The sequence below is a fragment of the Helianthus annuus genome, chromosome 3, assembly GCF_002127325.2.
Source record: "Helianthus annuus cultivar XRQ/B chromosome 3, HanXRQr2.0-SUNRISE, whole genome shotgun sequence".
In the NCBI taxonomy this organism is placed as follows: domain Eukaryota; kingdom Viridiplantae; phylum Streptophyta; class Magnoliopsida; order Asterales; family Asteraceae; genus Helianthus; species Helianthus annuus.
Window position 1 is genome coordinate 169825859 of NC_035435.2, and position 21947 is coordinate 169847805.

Here is a 21947-nt window from a genome sequence, read left to right on the forward strand (position 1 = left end):
CACCGGGCCCACCGGTGACACGTGGAAATTAGGGGTGTGACAAGCATGGTCGTCAAATTCATGGTTTTGGGTTCTTTTGGTTTCATCCTCATGGCTTGGTTATTTTATTAGTACTAAAACCTGTTTTTAAGTATTTCTATACGTATTGTTCACGACCAGAAAGAAATAGATCAATCTAGAGTACGCGAAAGGAACCGTGATAACCACTTAGGTGGTGTTTGTTTTTTTAAAAAAAACATCTTCGAAGCGCTCTTCTGTCTACGCCGCACAAACAACGTGCAGACATTGCAATCTGCAGACTTTTTGTTTTTCCGAGACGTTTCATTAAAAAACGTCTGTGCGAGCTCTTCTTGGTGCATACTTAGCCCAACTACTTTTAAAATCTTCTAAGGTCGGCAGAGGGTTAAACACCACCACCCACCACCACCGTCCATCACTGTCCAGCACCACCACCACCACCCACCACCACCGTCCGTACACCACCACCAGTTTATTCTAGAAGTCTGCATATATTAAAAAACAAATAGCCTTCTTCTTGTAAACTGAAGAGGTTTGGTCCACCTCTTTTTCTACAAACGTCTGCAGATGTAGTCCGCAGACTGCAAACATTTTACCTTTTAAAAAATAAACAACACCTTAATCTCGTGTGCAACATGGTTATATAATAAAAACGTTATATGAAACCAAAGTCATTACAAGTCAAAAAGACATATATACACACAGCCATATATAAGTCTTCTTGAAACGAGAACAGTCTTCTTTATTTATTTTAATTTATTATTATTATTATGCTTCTAAACTTCCAACCCAGACATCTTTCTCCTTACTCATTCTCACCCCAACCTGCAAAAGAAACACCATTTACCATATAATAAATTAATAAAAGATTTTGGTATGCATTGATGCATGTTCATGCAAGATATATATATAAACAAGTAGACATTAATTAATGTGTTAACCACTTTAAGTAGGAGAGTGTAGATTAATACTTTTACAAGCTGCATATGTAAACTTGGGCAGGGGCGACCGGGCGAACCTATGTGTCTTGGGTGGGCGAGCGTACCCTTGAGAAAAAATTAGTGTATTTTTTAGTCAAAAAACCCGACCGCACCCTTTGAAAATCTGGTTAAACCCTTTATCCGCACCCCAAGCAAATAATTCCCACTGAACTTGGGTGTGCTCAGTTAGTCTGTGTGTACAGAAATTAATCAAGTGTAAGTTTCACAAATAGGTACGTAGCTTGTAATTAAAAGTAGGTGCACGCGGCATGCCATTATCCCAAATACAAAAATTTGAGAAACTTCTTGATTAAAAGTATATAGGTGAACATACAGGGAGCAATCTGTGTTTAAGCTGATGTTGGCAAGAACGTTGCCAGTGACGCCACACATGCCGGGGAGGCCAGCAGCAAGGCCAAAATTGATGCCCGAAATGGAAGACTGTACACAGTTACAAGTAGCCTGACGAGCAACTGTTGTTGTTGCTGAGGCATTGAGTGCTAGTATCCCGGTGCAGCATCCAGGTGGCACATCGCCACCACCATTGGTTAGGTAGGGAAGGCATGGCCTAAGGCTAGCGGCCACACGAGCACAGGAAAATACAGCCTCTGCATAGGGTGCAGCCACCACCATGCAAGTCACCACTACACATAAACCCATCATTACCATCCTTGCCATTTTTTAATGTTGTAAGATACTTATGTTTTTTGTGATTTTAAGGTTGTTGGTGCTAGAAACAATTGTACAAGCTTACTATTTATAGGGCTGTTAATTTGTCCTTGTCCATCTGTATGATTAATGGAGGATTAAATACTATTTAACATTCATTAAGTGAACCCTAAACTCTTGCTACTGTATAAGAAGGAAAAAAAGGGTCCACGTTCAAGTTCAAATTCTGCAAGATGCACGTACAGGACTAGATAGTAGATGGTCAGTTTGCGTTAAAAAAAACAAAGGTTATACATAATTTTTAAAAGTTTAAATCTTGTTTGCATTACGTTATTAACAGGACCGGTTGTCTTCAAAAACCTATTTATAGACACTATATAATACATAACAAAAATGTAATTTTCCATATATTAATTTACAATATTTGTTTTTGTGTGTTTTTCACTATTCAATTTTGTGCTATTATTAGGGGTAGGCGCGTTCCACTAGTGATGGTTTTCCATCACTCACAACACCTAATCATTGTCCGCCACGTCAATGAACTTGATTCCATCACTAGTGATGGATTTTACTAGGGGTGCCCATCACTCGTCTGCCTTCCACCTCCACGAAGAATTCCAGTCACTCAACGGTAACAAAATTCAAGTTTCAACGCGTGATCATGGCAACGCGTTATAAAGTCCACGCGTGGAACACTTGGCCGGTGACAGTGTATAACGACCACTAGGGATGACAAAAAAATCTGAGCCCGACGGGTACACCCGACACAAATAGGACGGGTATACCGGATACGCGATGAGTATTGGGCCGGGTATGGGATTAGATTCAAAAATTTTCGCGGGTATGGGTCGGGTATGGGATTAGGTGATACCCGACCCGATTCCCCGAACCCACATACCCGTTTGCCTGAACTACATACCCGATCATATACCCGGATTTTTTAATTTATATTTTTATTTTTCATAAACCGTTTTCTATTAGTATTTTTATTTTTGTATATTCATATGAAAAAATAAATTTTCTTTTAGCATATGTATTTGATAATAGTATTTAAATTTTGTATGTTGTGAAGTATAAACATATAAGTGTATAAGTACTATAAAGTTATTATTAATTTATAAATAAAATTTAAATTATATAATATACTTTTTTAATTTATAATTGTTATTGTATAAATAAATTATATAATAATTGTAATAATAAAAGAAATGTATTTGGAAACAAACATTTTACTATTTTAAACATTTTACTATTATAAACATTTTAAAAATATGAGCCCGACGGGTATACCCGAAACCCGACACAAATGGGACGGGCCCGATACCCGATGAGTATTGGGCCGGGTATGGGATTAGATTTAAAAATTTTCGCGGGTATGGGTCAGGTATGGGATTAGGTGATACCCGACCCGATTACCCGAACTCACGTACCCGTTTACCTGAACTATATACCCGATCATATACCCGGTTTTTTTAATTTATATTTTTATTTTCCATTAACCGTTTTCTAGTAGTATTTTTATTTTTGTATGTTCATAATGTGAAAAATTAAATTTTCTTTTACTATATGTATTTGATAATAGTATTTATATTTTGTATGTTGTGAAGTATAAACATATAAGTGTATAACTACTATAAAGTTATTATTAATTTATAATAAAACTTATATTATATAATGTACTGTTTTATTTTTTTAATTTATAATTGTTGTTGTATAAATAAATTATATAATAATTGTAATAGTAAAAGAAATGTACTTGGATACCCAAAGTATATTTTTTAACAAATTTATCGGCATACCCGATATCCGCGGATATACCCAATACCTGACGGGTACTGGGTCGGGTATAGGACACAGTTTTACAAACGGGTTTGGGTATGGGATTACCAATACCCGACCCGAACCCGACCCGAACCCGACCCATTGCCATCCCTAACGACCATTAACGAGTGATGGGGTGTTTATCACGCGACGCGAGTCCTCTTATAGCTTTTTATACAACTTATTCAAGCATAGCTCTTCATGTTTTCTTTTTATTTCCTTTAGTGTCCCAACCTAGATATTTAAGCAACAATCACTACAAGAAATATCCAGCATACTGGTGACATCAATAGCGGTGACGCCGTGCAATAACGGCCGCATCAACTGTCGTCGCTATTGATGTCGCCAGTAATAGACCGATCCGTGTGCTGCAATCAGGATTCAATCTTGGCCCTTGATGAATACATGATCAAAAGGCCGGTATTCTTCCCAAACAAACACACACTTCATATTCAAAACTTTTTCATTCTCCTCAAACAAACACACCTTCATCTTCACCGGACCATCGCCGGACCATCACCGGAGCATCGCCGGACCATCGCCGGAGCACCTGCATCTTCATCGGACCATCGCCGGAGCACCTGTATCTTCAGGAGCATCACCTGCATCGCCACCGTCAACCACCACCGTAAATGACAATCTTCTTCGTCACCGGAGCACCTTCTCCGTCAAGCACCGGCTAGTTTTTTAGTTTTATGCAGAAAATGTGTAATGTAATTTTATGTAAAAGGATTTGTTTGTGTTTATGGATGTATAAGATTTGAATGATAATACGGCGAGGAATTTGTATTTATGCTTTGTTTGAGTTTATAATATATGAGATTTGAATGAAAAAATTATGTAACATGTGTTGTTGTTTGAGTTTATGAAGATTAGCAGGTCTCAGGCGAGCTTTCCGGCAATTCTCCAGTAGAAACATTAGCAGCGACGCCTTGTATTAGTGACGACATGATGATCATTAGCAGCCCATCAATACCGACGACCCTTTAGCGGCTACACGTCGTCGGTAAAAGCAAATAGTGGCGACAAAACAGGGCAATAGCGGCGACAACTGGCACCGCTAAAGGTGCCAGTTTCTTGCAGTGAATTGTTAACATATAAGTTTTTAAGCGAGTACCTTTTTTATATAATCAAAATATCAATGTAATATAGGATTAGGGGTTGTTTGTTTAGCTCTTAATGTAGCTCTTGATGGTTCAAACCTCTTACTGATTCAGCACTTAATGGTTCAGACTGTTTGTTTCGGGAGCAGATGTCTGAATGATTCAGACATTTGCCTCTTAATGGTTAAGCATTATACAAAGTCTAAATGGTTAAGACCTTTACTCTGAATTGGTCAGACATTTGCATGTGAACTGTTAAGCATTATACTAGCTCTTAATGGTTCAGACCTCTTACTGGTTCAGCACTTAATGATTCAGACCTTTTATTGGTTTAGCATTTAACCATTCAGAAGTTGTCAAACAGCCCCTTAGTTTTGTCTTAGGATTGGATATTAAAATTTCTTATAAGATTATTGTGTTTTGATATAGCAAATAGTATATTTTCTAATTAAATTAGTTGATAAAATCAAAAGTATATCATATTGTTGCTAATAATCATGAAATTTACATATTAATTTTACGTTTATTTTTTTCGGTGTAACGGCCTTTCGGATATTTTAAATTTTCTTTTTTTTTCCAGTTTATATTTTTCGAGTTAATGCCGTAATGCACGTGCGTGTTTGAATGCTTTTACGTCTATTTTTTGTCTGATTTGAGGGTTTTGCTGCAACGCGTGGGTCCTAATACTTGTTTTATATAATTAAGAGTTTAAGTAATACGACTTTTAAAATATATTGTTGACTTTTAATATGGATGAGCTTGGCACGATATCGATATCGAAAATACCAATCCCACCGGTGTAAATGTTGTCATCCCCCCATTAGTTTCAAAGCAAAGTCGGACGACAATGTAATGATGTCGTTTTATTATTTGAAGTTCGCAAGAGCCCGGGACTAGGGTAAGAAAAAAATATTTTAAGACGTAGATAAAAATAGAGAAGTCGCAATAACATACTCAAAATTTTACAAGACATTGTATCTTAAAAGTTATAAAAAACAAAATATGCTCGAAATAAATTATATTAATTAAATATTACAAGAAGTTTTAAAGTTTAAAAATAATAATAAAAGTACTGCTAATTGCCTCGGTTTTTACCCTTAATTAATAATAGAACGTCAAAGTCCCAATTATATAAAATTAAAGTCGCATGAATAGAACAATAAATGTCATTAACTATTTAATGACATTTACTCGTCCCATAAAAAAATATTAAATTTTTAGTCTACTTTTGTTATGTGGTTTGTATTTATACACGGTGGCCAAGGTTATGTCATTGGATCATCACACGCACCTTCACACGTGAATGGTATGGCTAGCTTTAGCATGTATTGGTACGCTAACTTTCATGGAACGTATTTACACACATCGACTCCCCAACGACGATGAGTAGAACTTTAACCTTTTTAATTATATTTTACATTTGTATTTTGTAAACTGCTTGATTGTACTTTATTTATTTTATTTTTCGTGTCGTAGCTTGTTGTTTTATTTTAAAGGTTGTAGTTTGTTTAATTATCGTCAATGTTTAAATTTGTTTTTAATTACAAATTCTTAAAAGCAAATGTAAATCTATAAAATATTATTGGTAAATAAAAAAAAATATGTGCCATAAGGTTCCATACGATACATGTGAAAGGCATTTTCACTCCTAAGTGACCGTTGTGAAAATTGATGTGATGCTGATGTGACAGTTTTCACATGTAAAAAGAATTTTGGCACGCCTGAAAGCTTTATCGGGAATAATAATTCGTTTCCCTTATTTTTAACTAACGACCTCTAAAAAACAAACAAGAACCACTAGCAAGGGGCTAGAAGTTTGTTATCACGGATACAATACATTACATGTGCAAAAAAATCAATTAAAATTTACACCAATCTTCTCACTCCAAAGTTTGTATCATGGTTCTGTCTTTTTACTCGTAAGAAGCTTATCACCTTTATGTCTAACATAGTTTGGTAACGAGATTGCTTTGTTAGAGTACCCACAACGCACCATTCGGTGGTTGTGGTTTGCATTTCGGACGACCAAAAAACAAACCACCACATTGTATGGTGATGACTAGGAGGTCCGGATGAATGTTGGTCCGCTCCAGCGGACTCGTCCGGATGGTGAAGAGTAGGTCCACACACTCACAAACCTTTTTTTTTGTTTTTCACTACAAAAAAAATGCCAATTAGTGGCAGACGGTTTTAATGACATTTAAATTTTGTGCCACTAATTTAGGTTTTTAATGGCAGTACGTATACCATTTTTGTCTCCACATACTTTTAGTGGCATTTAGCAATTACTGCTACTAATTTAGATTTTTATTAGCACTTTATGTATGCCATTAAATATTTAAACGTTTTTTTTATTGTTCTATGAAAATTTCCCTCCTTCAAATTCTTTAATAAAATTTCCCTCAAATCATTTCCCTCCCATAAATCTCGTTCTCAAAACCTGACCTTAATCTTCACAGGTGTTTCATCGACCACCATTCTTCATCTTCAAATCCTAGCCAGACAGGTAACTCATCATTATCACTGGTAATGGTTCTAATTGCTGATGGTTGGAGGAGCCATCTTCGGTTCAGCTTTCTTGGACATCGGTTTATTGGTTCATCCTTTTCAATTTGCTCCCAAGTCCTAAGTCCACTCTTATTTGAGTTCATTCTCTTTGTTTTCAGATTTTGTTTGGTTGCTAACTTACTATTTTCAAGGATCTTTTTGTTTGATATATAGCATATTGATGCTCTTATAAAAATATCTTAGCCTGTGATTAATTTTAGTTGTTAAACTCAAAGTGATTTAGGGTTCATAAAACTGAGGAATAATGTTGGTTTATGTGGTTTGTTTGTAGATCTTGAAATAAAAAATGTAAAACACCTTGGTTTTCGGTTGGTATAGGGCAAGCAACCCAAGTAGAATAATGCGAATTCTTGAAGAACGTGGGCTACCTTCCTGATATGGTTACCTATAAGACCGCCCGTAGTGGGGCGTTTTTTTTTTTAATTTTTCAAAAATAACGCGCTATAACGCCCCGTAGCCGTTACACCCGGCATTACCGGACGTTATTTTCGAAAAAAAATCACCGCGGCGTTTTAATTAAAACGCTTAAAATGTATAGGGGGGCGAGATTTTGTACCGTTGACAAACGGTCATATTTATTATTTTTTTTATTTAAAATATTACCCACTATATATATATATCAATCCATATTCTCACATTTTTTATAAAAAACCCCACTTTCTCTCCCACTTTCTTCTACTTTTTATAAAAAAAAACCCACTTCCTCATATTATTTATACAATCATGCATCCATACCGACCCCCTTTTGGTGTCCCCGCAAGACCCACGAACCCGAACACAGCCCAACCGCAAAACCCGTATAACCTTCAAGACATGGACCCGAGCTTTTTAACGTACGCGGATTACTTGAGTGGCGCCACTCCGTTTGTGCCTCCCCCTTTCGGCTATGGTCAAGCCGGCGGGTCTCAACCGTCACAACCCGAATCCGAACCCGATGTCGATGTCGTGCCAGAGACGCAACCCGAACCGGTGCAAGATAAATCGAAACGTGGCAAAAGGTCGCATAAGAAGAAGGAAAAAGACGAATCTCGGCGTACAAAAAATATCATTAAATGGACGAAGGAAGAGGAATTCACGTTGACTCGGGCGTGGCTCGACATTTCGGAGGACGAAGAAACCGGTAACTATTATATATATATATTATTTTACTTATTTTATTATTTTAATTTTTAACATACAACTTATAATTTTTTTTTAATTTGTAGCAAACTTTCAAACGGACCCCGTTTTTTGGGATAGAGTTCGTGCACTCTTTTTTAGCACGTGGGGTCAAGGCGAACATCGGGACAAAGATTCCATTTCTAGCAAATGGACCGACATCAACAACAAGTCTCACGCGTTCCAAGAAGTTTACCAACGTAACTACGATACTCGTCCGAGCGGTGAAAGTGACGTGGGGGTTTTAACGAGGACTTTGGAGGAGTTCGAGAGGACGAAATGCCCTTTCACGTACTATAAGTGTTAGGAGCTACTACGAAAAAGTCCAAAGTGGGCGCTAGTTAATCCAATGACGTCTAGTAGTAGACATCGAGCTAAAAGGTCAAAAACATCATCCTTCGTTGACCCGTCAACTCCGACATCGGATGCCCGCAATGTTGATTTAAATGAGGCGGTGGACATTGACGAGGGAATTCAAGAAGAGTTGGTCCGACCCACCGGTAGAAGAAAGGGAACCGGGAAAAAAACGGTCGAGTCGTCTTCCGATCTCGAGTTAAAGGAAGATTTCGAGAAGATGAACCGTCGTCTCCAAGACATTCGCGACCTCAGCCACCAACGTTATGAGATTATGAAGGAACGAGTGGCCAAAACCAAAAAGTTTAACGAGATGCAAGAGGCGAGGCAAATGGAAAAGGACATTGAGTTTTTGTCCAAACCTATTGACCACCTACAAGGCGATGCGTTGATCCTTGCGCAAATGCGTCGCTAAAAAATTAGAGAAAAATATGGACTCTAGATCATGTTCTTTTTTTTAACTTTATTTTATTTTTTCGGTTTTTTTTTCTGTTTTTTTATTTTCTGTTTTTTTTTTCAGTTTTTTTTTAATTTCAAGTAGTGTAATTTTTTTTAAATTAATGAAGTTTTTTATGTTTTAAATTAGAAAAAGTAATTGTGAAATGATTGAATGGGGGTTATTGGCATAATGCCTCACTACGCCACTTTTTGCTATAATGCCCAAGTGTGACTAGGATACCACGTGTCGAATAATGCCCCATGGTGAGGACATTATAACAACTTACCACTACACATGGTCTAACCATATAGGATTGCATTAATTCAACCACTTCTACTTTTTAAAGACTCACAACTGTCAAGTTGCAACTCTCTTGTCCTTAGCTTTATAGTTTAGTGGCATCTTGGGGTGGGATAAACCTTTGACACCAATAGGTTCTGGGTTCGATTCTCACAAGGGGGTTTTCTCATATTTATTGGGTTTCCTCCTGAATTAGTGTATAGACATTATGCCTTGTGAAAATGGATATGATCGGGTGGTTTCGCTGGTGGCACGATGATACTCCAGTGGTCCGTCAGTGATCCAAATTTGTCGTTAAAAAAAAAGTTGCAACTTTATTTCCCCTGTATGATTGCTAAAATCTACATCTATATTTTTCCCAATAAGTATATCACTTTAATAGTAGAAGTAGGTTGTTTTCTTTTTTACATTATAAAAATGTTCAGGTTTACGTTGGTATTGCTAATTGAATCTCTAACTTGGTGTTATGCTTGTTTGTAGCTAGGTAGCTTTTGGAACTCTATTTGACTATCTTTTTTTTTATATATGATGATCCTAGTATCCCATATGCATGCCTAAATACTAATGGAACAATATGGGTTAGAGTGCCAAACAAAAAATGTATGTTACTTCTAAATCTTTAAGGTGATATTCTGGTTCATCCATTTGTGAATATGGGGAGCTGATAATCTTGTATCCATGTATTTTTTTTTTTGAACGGCCGACAAAATTTTATTATTAATTGTAGCAAGAAGCTACCCGCCAAAATATACACATTTCAAAGCTTCACCAAGAAAACATGACTTATACAAATTACATAGACTTAACCAATGATTTCGAGCCGGCTCCATTTCTCCCAAGTTAGTTCCACCATCCTCGATCGATGTTTGACCCATAAAAATGCCATCGCTTTGATTTCATCCAGAATTTTTGTGGTACACGGGCTTGCTTGCCTAAAGACCACCTCGTTCCGCATTTTCCATAAGCTCCAAAACGTTACAAGAACCACCGCATGTAAAGCCTTCTTTTTCTTCCTCCCATTCAATGCTCCGCTATGTAAGTCGAGTAAATCCCTAACTTCAAATGCAACAACAGGAGGTATTCTACACCAATCCGCGATATATTGCCATATCGCTTGAGCAAACTGGCACATAACAAAAACGTGTTCACACGATTCCTCAAAATATCCGCAGTGAACGCATAGATTATTTTGGACCATAATATTCCGACGTCTTAGCGCGCATTTTGTTGGAAGTCTTTCCATTTCCGCCCTCCAAGCAACGATAGCGACCTTCTTCGGGACCCAATTGTTCCACTCGAATTTTCTTGCGGGCATTTCTCGACCAGCCGAACTTAACAAATTTTTAATATTTGCAACACTTTTGTACTACATTTATACATGAAGTACTTTATATAATATAAACTAGGTTTTTACCCGTCCGCGCGTTGCGGCGGAAAACCCTATGTACAAAAAGCAATAAACAAAACATTACCCGATAGTGTTTGGTCTTAAACGAAACGTGCAAAAGATGTAACGTTTCTTTAGGATCAAGTCGTAGGAGATGCAAAATCAACATTGAGTAAATGAAAATCTATTAAAACTTATATTTTGAATCACTTTACTCTCCTTTTTGGTTATATATCTGAATTCATAATAAAAATAGACATATAAAAGCAAGAGCTAAAGATACAAACAATTGACCGGCCTAAAGCTTGGTTGTATTAGTCCCCGTGATTGAACTTTTGCACCTTCCTGCACAAACAATTTTAGAGCTGTGAATTCCATCTATTCAGTGAGTTGAACACGTACACACCTACGTCTAGGGCCGTGAACGGCAACACACCTGGTGAACCCAAAAAAGACAAAGCCCGATATATGCCAAATTGTTGAGATTCTAAGAATGACATCATCCAACCACTACACTTTCTAAATATGTAGTAATATTACGAAGGTTCAAAGATGGTTTCTGATTAGAGTAGATGATTTTGGTAAGGTTTGAAGCGGGTGCAGTCGATTGGGTTGGCTTAAAATGTTTTGAAGTGTTTTATAGATAATCAATGCACCAAATTTTCTTAAATAACTTAATTACTTCATAATAATCAAGTTTTACCATTATTAAAGACATACTATCAGCGCCTTTCAACATGTCGTACCCATAAGGCCCATAAAAAGGTTTCTTTACGCTATTTTTAAAACATCATCCGTTTGACCCGTTAGAGATGAAATATGATCCGAATGAATAATGAATGAGGCTGCATATAACATAATTGCCTTGGCAATTTCACAAATCGAGTTGCATTCACTTCCTTCATAGATTAAAAGTAATAAAAAAAATCTAAACAAAACAGAAATACTCATAGCAAAAAAAAATGAAAATAAAATAAAATAAAATAAAAATTCAAAGTCAGATTGCCTACATTCTTGTTAGTAAATGACCCTTGCTAGTAGTAGAGATATTGGTGTACCTATGTTAATAGCTCCAACCATTGGAGTGAGCCTGCAACTACAGCTAAGAACAAAGAAGTAATACCATCATCAGTTTCAGTACATGTTCAATGAGGTATTAGCATTGGAGATATGCCCTTGCCTTGCAACATTGATAAGAGCGATCTCACCCATAAGAAAATATGTATTTCAATAATTGTAAAATTTTACTATATCGCATCAAAATTGACAAACAAAAAATCATCATCTTTATCGTGTAAAATTTTCACAATTTCATGGAACGATTGATATTGATTAATATGAAAATTAAAAACCAAATCGTTGTCTTGGAGGCTTAGAATTGCTAAATCCTTGTGGTTGCAGACAATACTATTTAATACCATTTGGTATGTGAAATCAGGAATCACATTCACATTGCCCTAACGAATGCCACGCCCAAGAAACCAATTTGGCATTTTTTTGCATCATCACGGCCAACCATGAGCATCTGACTTGTTGGGTTAAGGTTCATGAACAACCCAAATAGCAAACATGCAAGAGAAAAAGGGCTTACCGGAAAGTTGCCAGAACTTCATCGGAACCGTAGGCGTTCGATCGTCGTCACTTGCCAAGCTATGCAAACTTCCGATCTAACATCCCTCGTGTTTCTCCACTCGTGTACCGTCACGAAACCTGCTCGCCGCCACCAATGGCCACCGTAAAACCTAATCCACATCTTGAACTACCGCCACCAAATTTGTCGATGTTGAGTACTGGTGACGCTGGCGTGCGAGCTGTAACGCCGTTGGACCCATCACCGCCCCTTGGATGCACAAACCACCACCACCTGTGGCTTCCCTGCCTTCGGACTATGAAATGGAACCGGCTCACGCGTCAGAATGACGGTCGTTGGCGCCACGAAACCACCGTGACCGGCTTCTTGCTTTCCATTGTCTCTCTCTGCTGGAAGAAGTGTCACGTAGTGGGGAAACAAAGATAAAGAGAATTACTGGAAAATGGAGGTTTGTGAAACTTGGAAACCGGTACTGTATCTAAGACCCGACATCAATTGTTTATATTGTATAATTTGAAGTGGTGGGGTCTAGTGGCTTACTCTAAGCCTCTGAGGGAGAGGGTCATGGTTGTTCATACCTGCGGCTCTCTACTGTCACTTTTAAAATGTTCATATCGTTCTGAATCAGGTTATTTTGTGTGGCGATATGATCAGTGGCGAAGCTTGAAACTTTTCACCGGAAGGTCGGAAGTCATCGAAACTAAAAAATAAGTAATTTTTTTATAAAACCGAGGGGTCGAAAACGTATATACCTAAAAAAATCTACACAAAATGTACATACATGACACTACTGAGGGAAAAGTTCGGGGGATCGGGCGCCCCTCCCGGCCCCTTGAAAGCCACGCCCTTGGATATGATGGCATACTATAATATGTTGTTTTTCTTGTTTACTGGGTACATTTTGGGTACCGGTCCGGTACCGGTTTTTACCCTCAAATACCGGTACTGTACCACCATCATCACCACAGTCCATCACCTACCACCACCGTCTACAACCACCGTCCACCACCACCACCCTCCGTACACCACTACTAGTTTATTTTAGAAGTTTACATACGTTAAAAAACAAACAACCTTGATCTTGTAGACTAAAGAGGTTTGGTCCACCTCTTCTTCTATAGATGTTTGCATATTTGGTTCGTAGACTGCACACATTTACCTTTTATAAAACAAAGAGCTCCTTAAGCTCTCATGCAACATAGTTACATAATAAAAACGTTATATGAAACCAAAGTCATTACAAGTCATAAAGACATATATACACACAGCCATATATAAGTCTTCTTGAAAAGAGAACAATGTTCTTTATTTATTTTAATTTATTATACATGCTTCTATATTTCCAACCCGGACATCTTTCTCCATTCTCATTCTCACGGCACCCTGAAAAAAAAAAAAAAAAAGCACCATTTACCATATATTAAATTAATACAATTTTGGTATGCAATATATATATATATATATAGAGGTAAAGGGTACTGTATAAATTCCTTTATCGTACATTACGTACGCTACAATCTCAGCCGTCAGATCATCTTCCCGAAATGAAAATTGCATGTTTTTTTTTTTTGTAATAATTTCGCATGTGATAATTTTGATGAAATACCAGGTGTTTTTTTGTAACAATTTCGCATGTAGTAATTCAATTTCGCATGTGATAATTTTGATGAAATAGAAGATTGTTTTTTGTAACAATTTCGCATGTGGTAATTCAATTTCGCATGTGATAATTTGATGAAATAACAGGTTGTTTTTTTGTAACAATTTCGCATGTGGTAATTCAATTTCGCATGTGATAATTTTGAGGAAATAGCAAGTTGTTTTTTTGTAACAATTTCGCATGTGGTATTTGAGGAAATCGCATGTGTATAATTTGTGTGTGTGTTACTGTTCATCTTCTTCGATTGTTGGTCGATCATTGTCAGTCTTCTTCCGTTTGACCCTTACAACTCCCAAATTAGTAGTTCCTATTATCGATATCGCACCAAAAGTAACAAAGGGAGGTTGGGGAAGAAGAATTTCAGGTTTTTGAATTTGATTTAGGATTTGATTTTGAACTATCATTGGTCAATTACAGAGATTTATGACCTCACAATGACGTTTTTAACCTTCCCGGTATGATTTAGATATATTAAAATGATTAATTTAATCATTTAAATTAGTTTTGCCAGCGTTTCATCGATTGAAGATCGTACGGCTGAGGGCATCGCGTACATAATGTAGGATAAGAGGTATTGTACGTTAACCGGCCCCTCTCTCTCTCTCTCTCTATATATATATATATATATATATATATATATAGGGGAAAGTTCATTGGGGAACACTAAAAAAGTGGGGAACAACGGGGAACCGGCTCAAACGAACTCCAATTGGACTCATTCCAGCGGCGTTGGAACCGGCTCGTCGAACCCTAACTAAGATCTCTTAACCCTAAACCCTAAATCCTAAACTCTAAACCCTAAAGCTAAAAATAAGGCTAAAACCTAAGCTAAACCGTAAAATCTAAACTATAAACCCTAAAAGCTAAACCCTAAAGGCTAAACCTAAAGCTAAACCCTATAGCTAAACCTAAAGCTAAACCCTAAACCATAAAGCTAAACTCTAAACCCTAAACCTAAACCCTGAAGCTAAACCCTAAGAGCATTCTCATCCAAACTACCAAAATCTGTGTGGGGGGTTTTAAAATATAAGAAGTATAAAAAGTGGTTGTGAGTGGAGGAGAGAGAAAATGTTACTGTTCATCTTTATATTTGGGGGGACACTGTTCACCCCTATACTTTTTTAATATATATTGAAAGTGGTTGTGAGTGGAGGAGAGAGAAAATGTAATATATATTGAAAAGGAGAGATAAAAAGTATTTATTTTTAGTGGAAATATATTGATATAGGAGTTGTTTTTTTAGTGGAATATGTATTTTTTTAATGGATTGGATGTGAATGCTCTAAGGCTAAACCCTAAAAGCCAAACCCTAATATATTTAGGGTTTAGGGGTTATGATTTAGGGTTTAGGGTTAAGAGATCCTAGTTAGGGTTCGACGAGACGGTTACAACGCCGCTGAAATGAGTCCAATCGGAGTTCGTTTGAGTCGGTTCCCCACTGTTCCCCACTTTTTTAGTGTTCCCCAATGAAACTCACACCATATATATATATATATGTATATATATATATAAACAAGTAGACATTAATGAATGTGTTAACCACTTTATACGAGAGTGTAGAATAATAGTTTTACAAGCTGCATATGTAAACTTGGGCAGGAGCAATGTTTTCAGAACCGGACATTGAACAGGACGTCTTACTGGTTCAATGGTCGGACCGGATATAAGAATCGGATAATATAAAAAATGACTTAATAATTTACACATACATACAACTTAATTTAAACCTAGAATCTAACTTGTTTCAGAAGAAAAAAAAACGTAAAATTTAAACATGTTATGCTTTATTCATTAAATATAAATAAATATGTGTGAAAAATTATAATAAATGAATGGTGTTGGAAAATGAATTTGTCAGAGATATTACATATCTCTAGAATAGACTAGAGACTATTGATTGATGTGTATCTTTGAAAAAAAAAATTTCTTTAAACCAAAGGATCTTTCATTGTTTCTTGTTTTTCTCGGATCAAATTTATATATTAGACAAAAGATAGGTTATTTCTTCTCTCTCAGTGCATTCACATAGTCTTCGTCTTCTTCATCTAACATTCCCTCTCACACATAAACTCATACAACTCACAACAATGCAGCAAAAGATTAGTGAAGATGTCAATGAAATTGATCAATTGAAGATGGAATGGAAGTATGGACTGAAGAGTGAAGATGTTGATGAAAAAAAAAAAAAAACTTAACCGGCCCGACCATAAGCGACGACCCGCTCGGCCCGACCGCCCGTCTCCCGGCCAGACCGCCGGCCTAATGTTGAAACGGGTTTGTGGCCTGAACCGGCCCGGTAAAGGCTCCGGATCCCGGCCGGACCGGTCTGGTTTTGAGAACATTGGGCAGGAGTGAACCTATGTATCTTGGTGGATGGGTGGGCGGCTGCACCCTTGAAAAAAAATAGTGTATTTTTTAGCTAAAAAACCCGACAGCACCCGTTGAAAATCTGGTTGAACCCTTTATCTACACCACAAACAAATAATTCCTAGGTCCGCTGAAAATGAACTTGGGTGGGGTGTGGTGAGTTAGTTTGTGTGTACAGAAATTAATTAAGTGTAAGTTTCACAAATAGGTTGTAATTAGAAGTAGGTGCATGCATTGCATGCCATTATCCCAAATATAAAAGGGAAAATTACCAAAGTGGCCGTTTGACCAAGCCATTTTCCAAAATAGTCATTTGACCGGGCATAATGCACCCTCCCATCAAAGTGAACTCCCATATTTATGCACCTTCAATCCAACCACCAGCTAGCCGACACGTGTCCCTGAAGCCTGAACCGGCTTTATGCCGCGTCGCCTGGCAGCCGAGCCGCTTCCCCCCCAAGCCAAGCCGCTTCACCGCCTGCCCACAAGTACAAGCCATGCCGCCTAATTTACAAGCCAAGCCGCGTAAAGTACAAGCCGAGCCGCGACAGTTGCATTTTTTAAAAAATATCAAAATATATAAAAAAACATCAAAAAAATATCAAAAAACATCAAAAAATATAAAAAAAAATCCAAAAATATCAAAATACTCTTTCTCTCCATATATTTAATAACTCGGTTGAATATTGTGAATAATAGAATTCATTTTTTATCTCTTTTCTCTTTATTTTTTATCAATTATTAATTTAATAATTTAATATTTTATTAAATTAAATAAACTAATATTTTAATAAATTATTTTTTGGTTAACAAGGTTAGTAGAAAACTAACCTAGTTAGTAGATCCTTTAATACATTCAAAATAACCTAGTTAGTCCAAGTAGGTTAGTTTTTATAAAAGAAACCACTAACTGAGTTAGAAAACTCAGTTACTTCAGTTAAGAGTCAAAAAAAAGAAACAAAAAGGGGGTCCTTCTGTTCGGACCGGCCCTATGCGTGACTCGAACCTGCGCCGCTATGTTACAATCAAAGTGTCTTAGCCAGTTTTTCCTCCAGGCAGGAGCTGATAGGATACCCAAGTTAATTCCTTTTATATGTTAATTGAAACTTTTAGAATAGCTAGTTATCGGAAATTTATATCGGAAATTTGTATATATTTTTATCGATAAGAGTTGAATTAGAAATAATAAACATTATACTTAAATCAATATTATACAAAACGGGCTTATAAATTCTAAAAATATTACAATATTAAATCCTAAAAATATTACAATATTACACAACCTACTTATTAAATCCTAACAATATTACACAATCTACTTCTTAAATCCTAAAAATATAAAACTACATAGCATTAAAAAAAAAACTACAAAGTAAGATAAATATTAAAGTGGTCAACCAACTTAAAATCCGTATTCTCTTCGTGCCTAAACTCGACCCTCGCGATATATACCCGATCATCGTGGCTCAACCCAGCCGCCGGGACACGGTTGTAGTAACGTTTAAACCGATCCAACTTCGGTTTAAGATCACGCCATTTGTGTTGACACGCGTTTAAGTTGTGTCGCGCGTTGCCGACGTGCTGTTGATAGTGTTGAAACGCTTGCCCCAGTACGCGGTTTGTCCGCGTTGTAAATTTCGTTTAGCGTCAACGATAGCTGTTACTAATGCTAGTTCTTCTTCTTCTGTCCAATTAACCATCTTGTGTTTTTTACTATGTTGGCAGTCCAAGTTCTAGACCCATCAATTTTCTTTGCAATTTTTTTTTGAGCCCACTGGGTAAGCTCATGTCTTTCCTTAATTCCCTCCAGCCGACGATCATAGAACCATTTTTGAACAGATTGACGGAAAAATTCAATAAGTTGGGTTACTGGCAATTTACGATAGTCTTTAGACAAAGCGTTAATTGACTCTGCACTGTTAGATGTCATATAATGATATCGATTGCCGGGACAATGCGCTCTTGCCCACCGTCCAAACCCGATACTTATTAAAGTGTTCCGTATTCTAGGAACTGCAAGACATAGAGTGTGGAAAGACTCATTAAAATCAGACAACCGGTAAGATTTACAGGTCTTCCACCAGAGGCTCTCGTATTCCTTTTTTTTATTCGACGGTAAACTTAAGTTCACCATTAAATGTCGACAGCAGAGACCATGATAAGCGTGTGGAAACACGTTGCTTACAGCTAAATGTATTGAATTGGCCCTATCCGATATGATCGCCATATCTGGAATTTCACCAACACAACCTTTAAGCTTTGAGAGGAACCATGTCCAAGAAGCACCATCCTCTGATTTGCCTATTCCATAGGCAATTGGTAAAATCTGGTTATTTCCGTCCATGCCAACTGCTAAAAACAATGTTCCTTTAAATTCACCCTTCAAATGGGCAGCGTCTATAATAATAACAGGTCTTAAATTACGCATAAAACTACGAACCTGAAAAAAAAATCAGTGAATGACCATCATATTTTAAGATAAAAAAAATATTATTAAGGTCCATGCCGACTTACCGCTGCACCAATAGCCACAAATACCATTTCAAATCGACTCTCGTCGTCAACCCAAATGTGAGTCACGGTTCCCGGATTCGCCCGCTCCAAATTGTAACAATAGATTGGGAGTTCGGCAAAAGAATCTCTGCTTGTACCTTGCAAGAGTTCTAAAGCATGACATTTTCCACGCCATGCTTGCATGTAACTAATATCAATTCCTAAATTTTGTTTAAAATCGGACTTTATCTCGTTTCCGCGATAAATTCGACCACCGTCTTTTAATTGAGGCACTAAATAATGACCCACAACTTGGGGGTTTGCCTGACGAAAATGTGGGTGTGTGAGCGTCTTTGAACAAGTGTGTTTATCGTTAAAATATTTAACGTAAAATGCGCTATCACCAGCAAAGCTGTATGCCCCAAAACGCCACTCACAACCATCAACACAACATGACACTTCGTACCGTGATTTAGACGATCTATCAACTTTAAACTCAAATCGTTCTATCAAACATTTTTTACCCAATTCAAGTTTCATTTCCTCTTTGCTATTAAAAATGTGGCCTGGCTCAAACACAATAGAAGATATGCCTTGGGTATTACTCGGTAAATATAATTGGGTACAGTTTTCATTAATTTTTTTATCACTATCATCAAAAGATAAATTCAAATCAGGAACTTTGAAATTGTTTAAAAATGCGCAATCAGAAGACTCAACACCGGGTTCTTGAATGACATATAACTGAAATAATTCAAATGGTTTACTATTAGCCAAATTAAAGAAAAAAACAACATCATTATCATTCATTATATCTATCGGATCTGTAAACGAAGACATCCGGTAGGATATCCGAGTAATATTTTGAATATCACACATCTTTCGAATATAACTTAAAAAAGTGATGTAGGAAAAAGTAGTTTCAACTTCTAAACCACGTCTAGTAATACAATCGTGACCGGCAACATACTCGATGTTCCCGTTAACAACCTCCCACTTACCCCCGGTGTATATCACACACTTAACACCCATGAGTTATACTAAACGTGACCAAACAATGTATTACTACAAAGATAACGAGAAGACAAAACACAGATGTGTGTAAAAGACAAAAAACAGATGTATATTTATACATACGAAATTATAAATAAAAAAACATGTCTAGCGGCTTGGAATTGGAATGAAACGGCTTGACCAAGGTGAAACGGCTTGGCGGGAAGTTGAAGCGGCTCGTTTGCAGGGTGTAGCGGCTTGGAAGTTTGATGAAGCGGCTTGGAACAGGTTATAGCGGCTTGGAGGTGTAGCGGCTTGGAAGTCTGATGAAGCGGCTTGGAATGGGGTAAAGCGGCTCGGCTTTAACATGAAGCGGCTCGGCGAGGCAGTACTCAAAGCGGCATAAATCAGGTGTTCTGCGAAGCGGCTTGGCTTGGGGGGGAAGCGGCTCGGCTGCCAGGCGACGCGGCATAAAGCCGGTTCAGGCTTCAGGGACACGTGTCGGCTAGCTGGTGGTTGGATTGAAGGTGCATAAATATGGGAGTTCACTTTGATGGGAGGGTGCATTATGCCAGGTCAAATGGCTATTTTGGAAAATGGCTTGGTCAAACGGCCACTTTGGTAATTTTCCCAATATAAAAATTATAGAAACTGGTTGATTAAAAGTATATAGGTGAACATACTGGGAGCAATCTGTGTTTGCGCTAATGTTGAAAGCAAGGTTGACACCACACATGCCGGGGAGGCCACCGATAGCGTTGTAATTGATGCCGGAAATGGCACCTGCCAGAGACTGTAAACAGTTACAAGTAGCCTGACGAGAAACTGTTGTTGTTGCTGAGGCATTGAGTGCTTGTATCCCGGTGCAGCATGTAGGTGGCACAGCGCCACCATTGGTTAGGTAGCCAAGGCATGGCCTAAGGCTAGCGGTCACCTCAGCACAGGTAACTACAGCCTCTGCATAGGGTGCAGCCACCACCATGCAAGTCACCACTACACATAAACAACCCATCATTACTATCCTTGCCATTTTTTAATGTTTATGTTTTTTTTTTTTTTTTTTTTTTGACTGTAAGTAAGGTTGTTGGTGCTTTTTTTTTTGAAAGGTGAACTTCAAAAACAAAGAACCGACCCAAACCGGGCCGGCACAAAAACGCAAAAAATTACATATTTACATCTATACACCAATTCTCCCAAGAACAAAACCTCTGTTTCGATCTAGACGAATACCACAAAAAACCTAACACCTTAATATCATTAATAATCTTATCAATTCTAGTAGGGATAGACTCGAAAACAAGAGCATTCCTGGCCTTCCATATGCACCAACACCCAATCAAAATCAAACCTTGAACGATGTCTTTCTTGCTAAACGGGACACAGCAATCGTTGTGAAACTCAAGAAGATCCCGGAATGAAAAAATAAAGAAGCTGGGAAGGTTACACCACTTCAGAACCTGCTGCCAAACAGATGAGGCAATCGCACAGCTAGTGAAAAGGTGCTCAGCCGATTCAACTCCGAAGTCGCAAAAGGGACACAGCTCATTATCGATGCTAATATTCCTGGACCTAAGGGCGGATCTCGTCGGAATCCTTTCCTGTTCACAGCGCCAAGCAAAGATATTAACCTTTATGGGAACCCACTTACACCAATCCATAACATAGAAGTTACTCGGAGAAAGCCCAGACTCGATGAAACGCCGCACACTCCTGACAGAAAAATCGCCAGAATTACCTCCAATCCAGGACCACCTATCGTCGGCCGATGTGATGCCGACATTCGATAAAAGAGCACAGAGCTGGGAAAACTCGGAAGGAAACAAAACTGACACTTCAGTTTTCCAATTCCACAGCAGGATCCGGTCAGAACCGGAGCCCCGAACACGATCGAGAACCGAACATTTTTTATTGACTTCAAGCTTAAAGAGGTCCGGGAACTTACACTTGAGCGGCTCATTTATAATCCAGGGGTCAAGCCAGAACGCAATGGTATCCCCTTTTCCAACCACACCTTTGAAACAGTTTCTAATGGGAGAGTCGCCAACC

General features: G+C 37.7%; 1 protein-coding gene and 1 long non-coding RNA gene across 3 annotated transcripts; both read right to left on the reverse strand.

Annotated features, from left to right (window-relative positions):
* Window positions 1-615: 615 nt before the first annotated feature.
* LOC110930696 (non-specific lipid-transfer protein Lac s 1) lies at window positions 616-20971 on the reverse strand. Of its 2 annotated transcripts, none has more exons than XM_022174047.2 (2): window positions 1333-1744; window positions 616-843 (listed from the first exon to the last, which is right to left on the reverse strand). In XM_022174047.2, the coding sequence occupies exons 1-2, from the start codon at window positions 1674-1676 to the stop codon at window positions 834-836; spliced, it is 354 nt and encodes a 117-aa protein (XP_022029739.1). In that variant the 5' UTR covers window positions 1677-1744; the 3' UTR covers window positions 616-833. The 2 variants fall into 2 exon arrangements, with proteins under 2 accessions (XP_022029739.1, XP_022029738.1); XM_022174046.2 differs by lacking the exon at window positions 1333-1744 and adding an exon at window positions 20585-20971 and having other exon boundaries at window positions 750-843.
* LOC118490260 lies at window positions 10799-12331 on the reverse strand. The gene is made up of 2 exons (XR_004888943.1): window positions 11856-12331; window positions 10799-11142 (listed from the first exon to the last, which is right to left on the reverse strand). It is a non-coding gene; the product is annotated as an uncharacterized LOC118490260 (long non-coding RNA).
* Window positions 20972-21947: the final 976 nt, after the last annotated feature.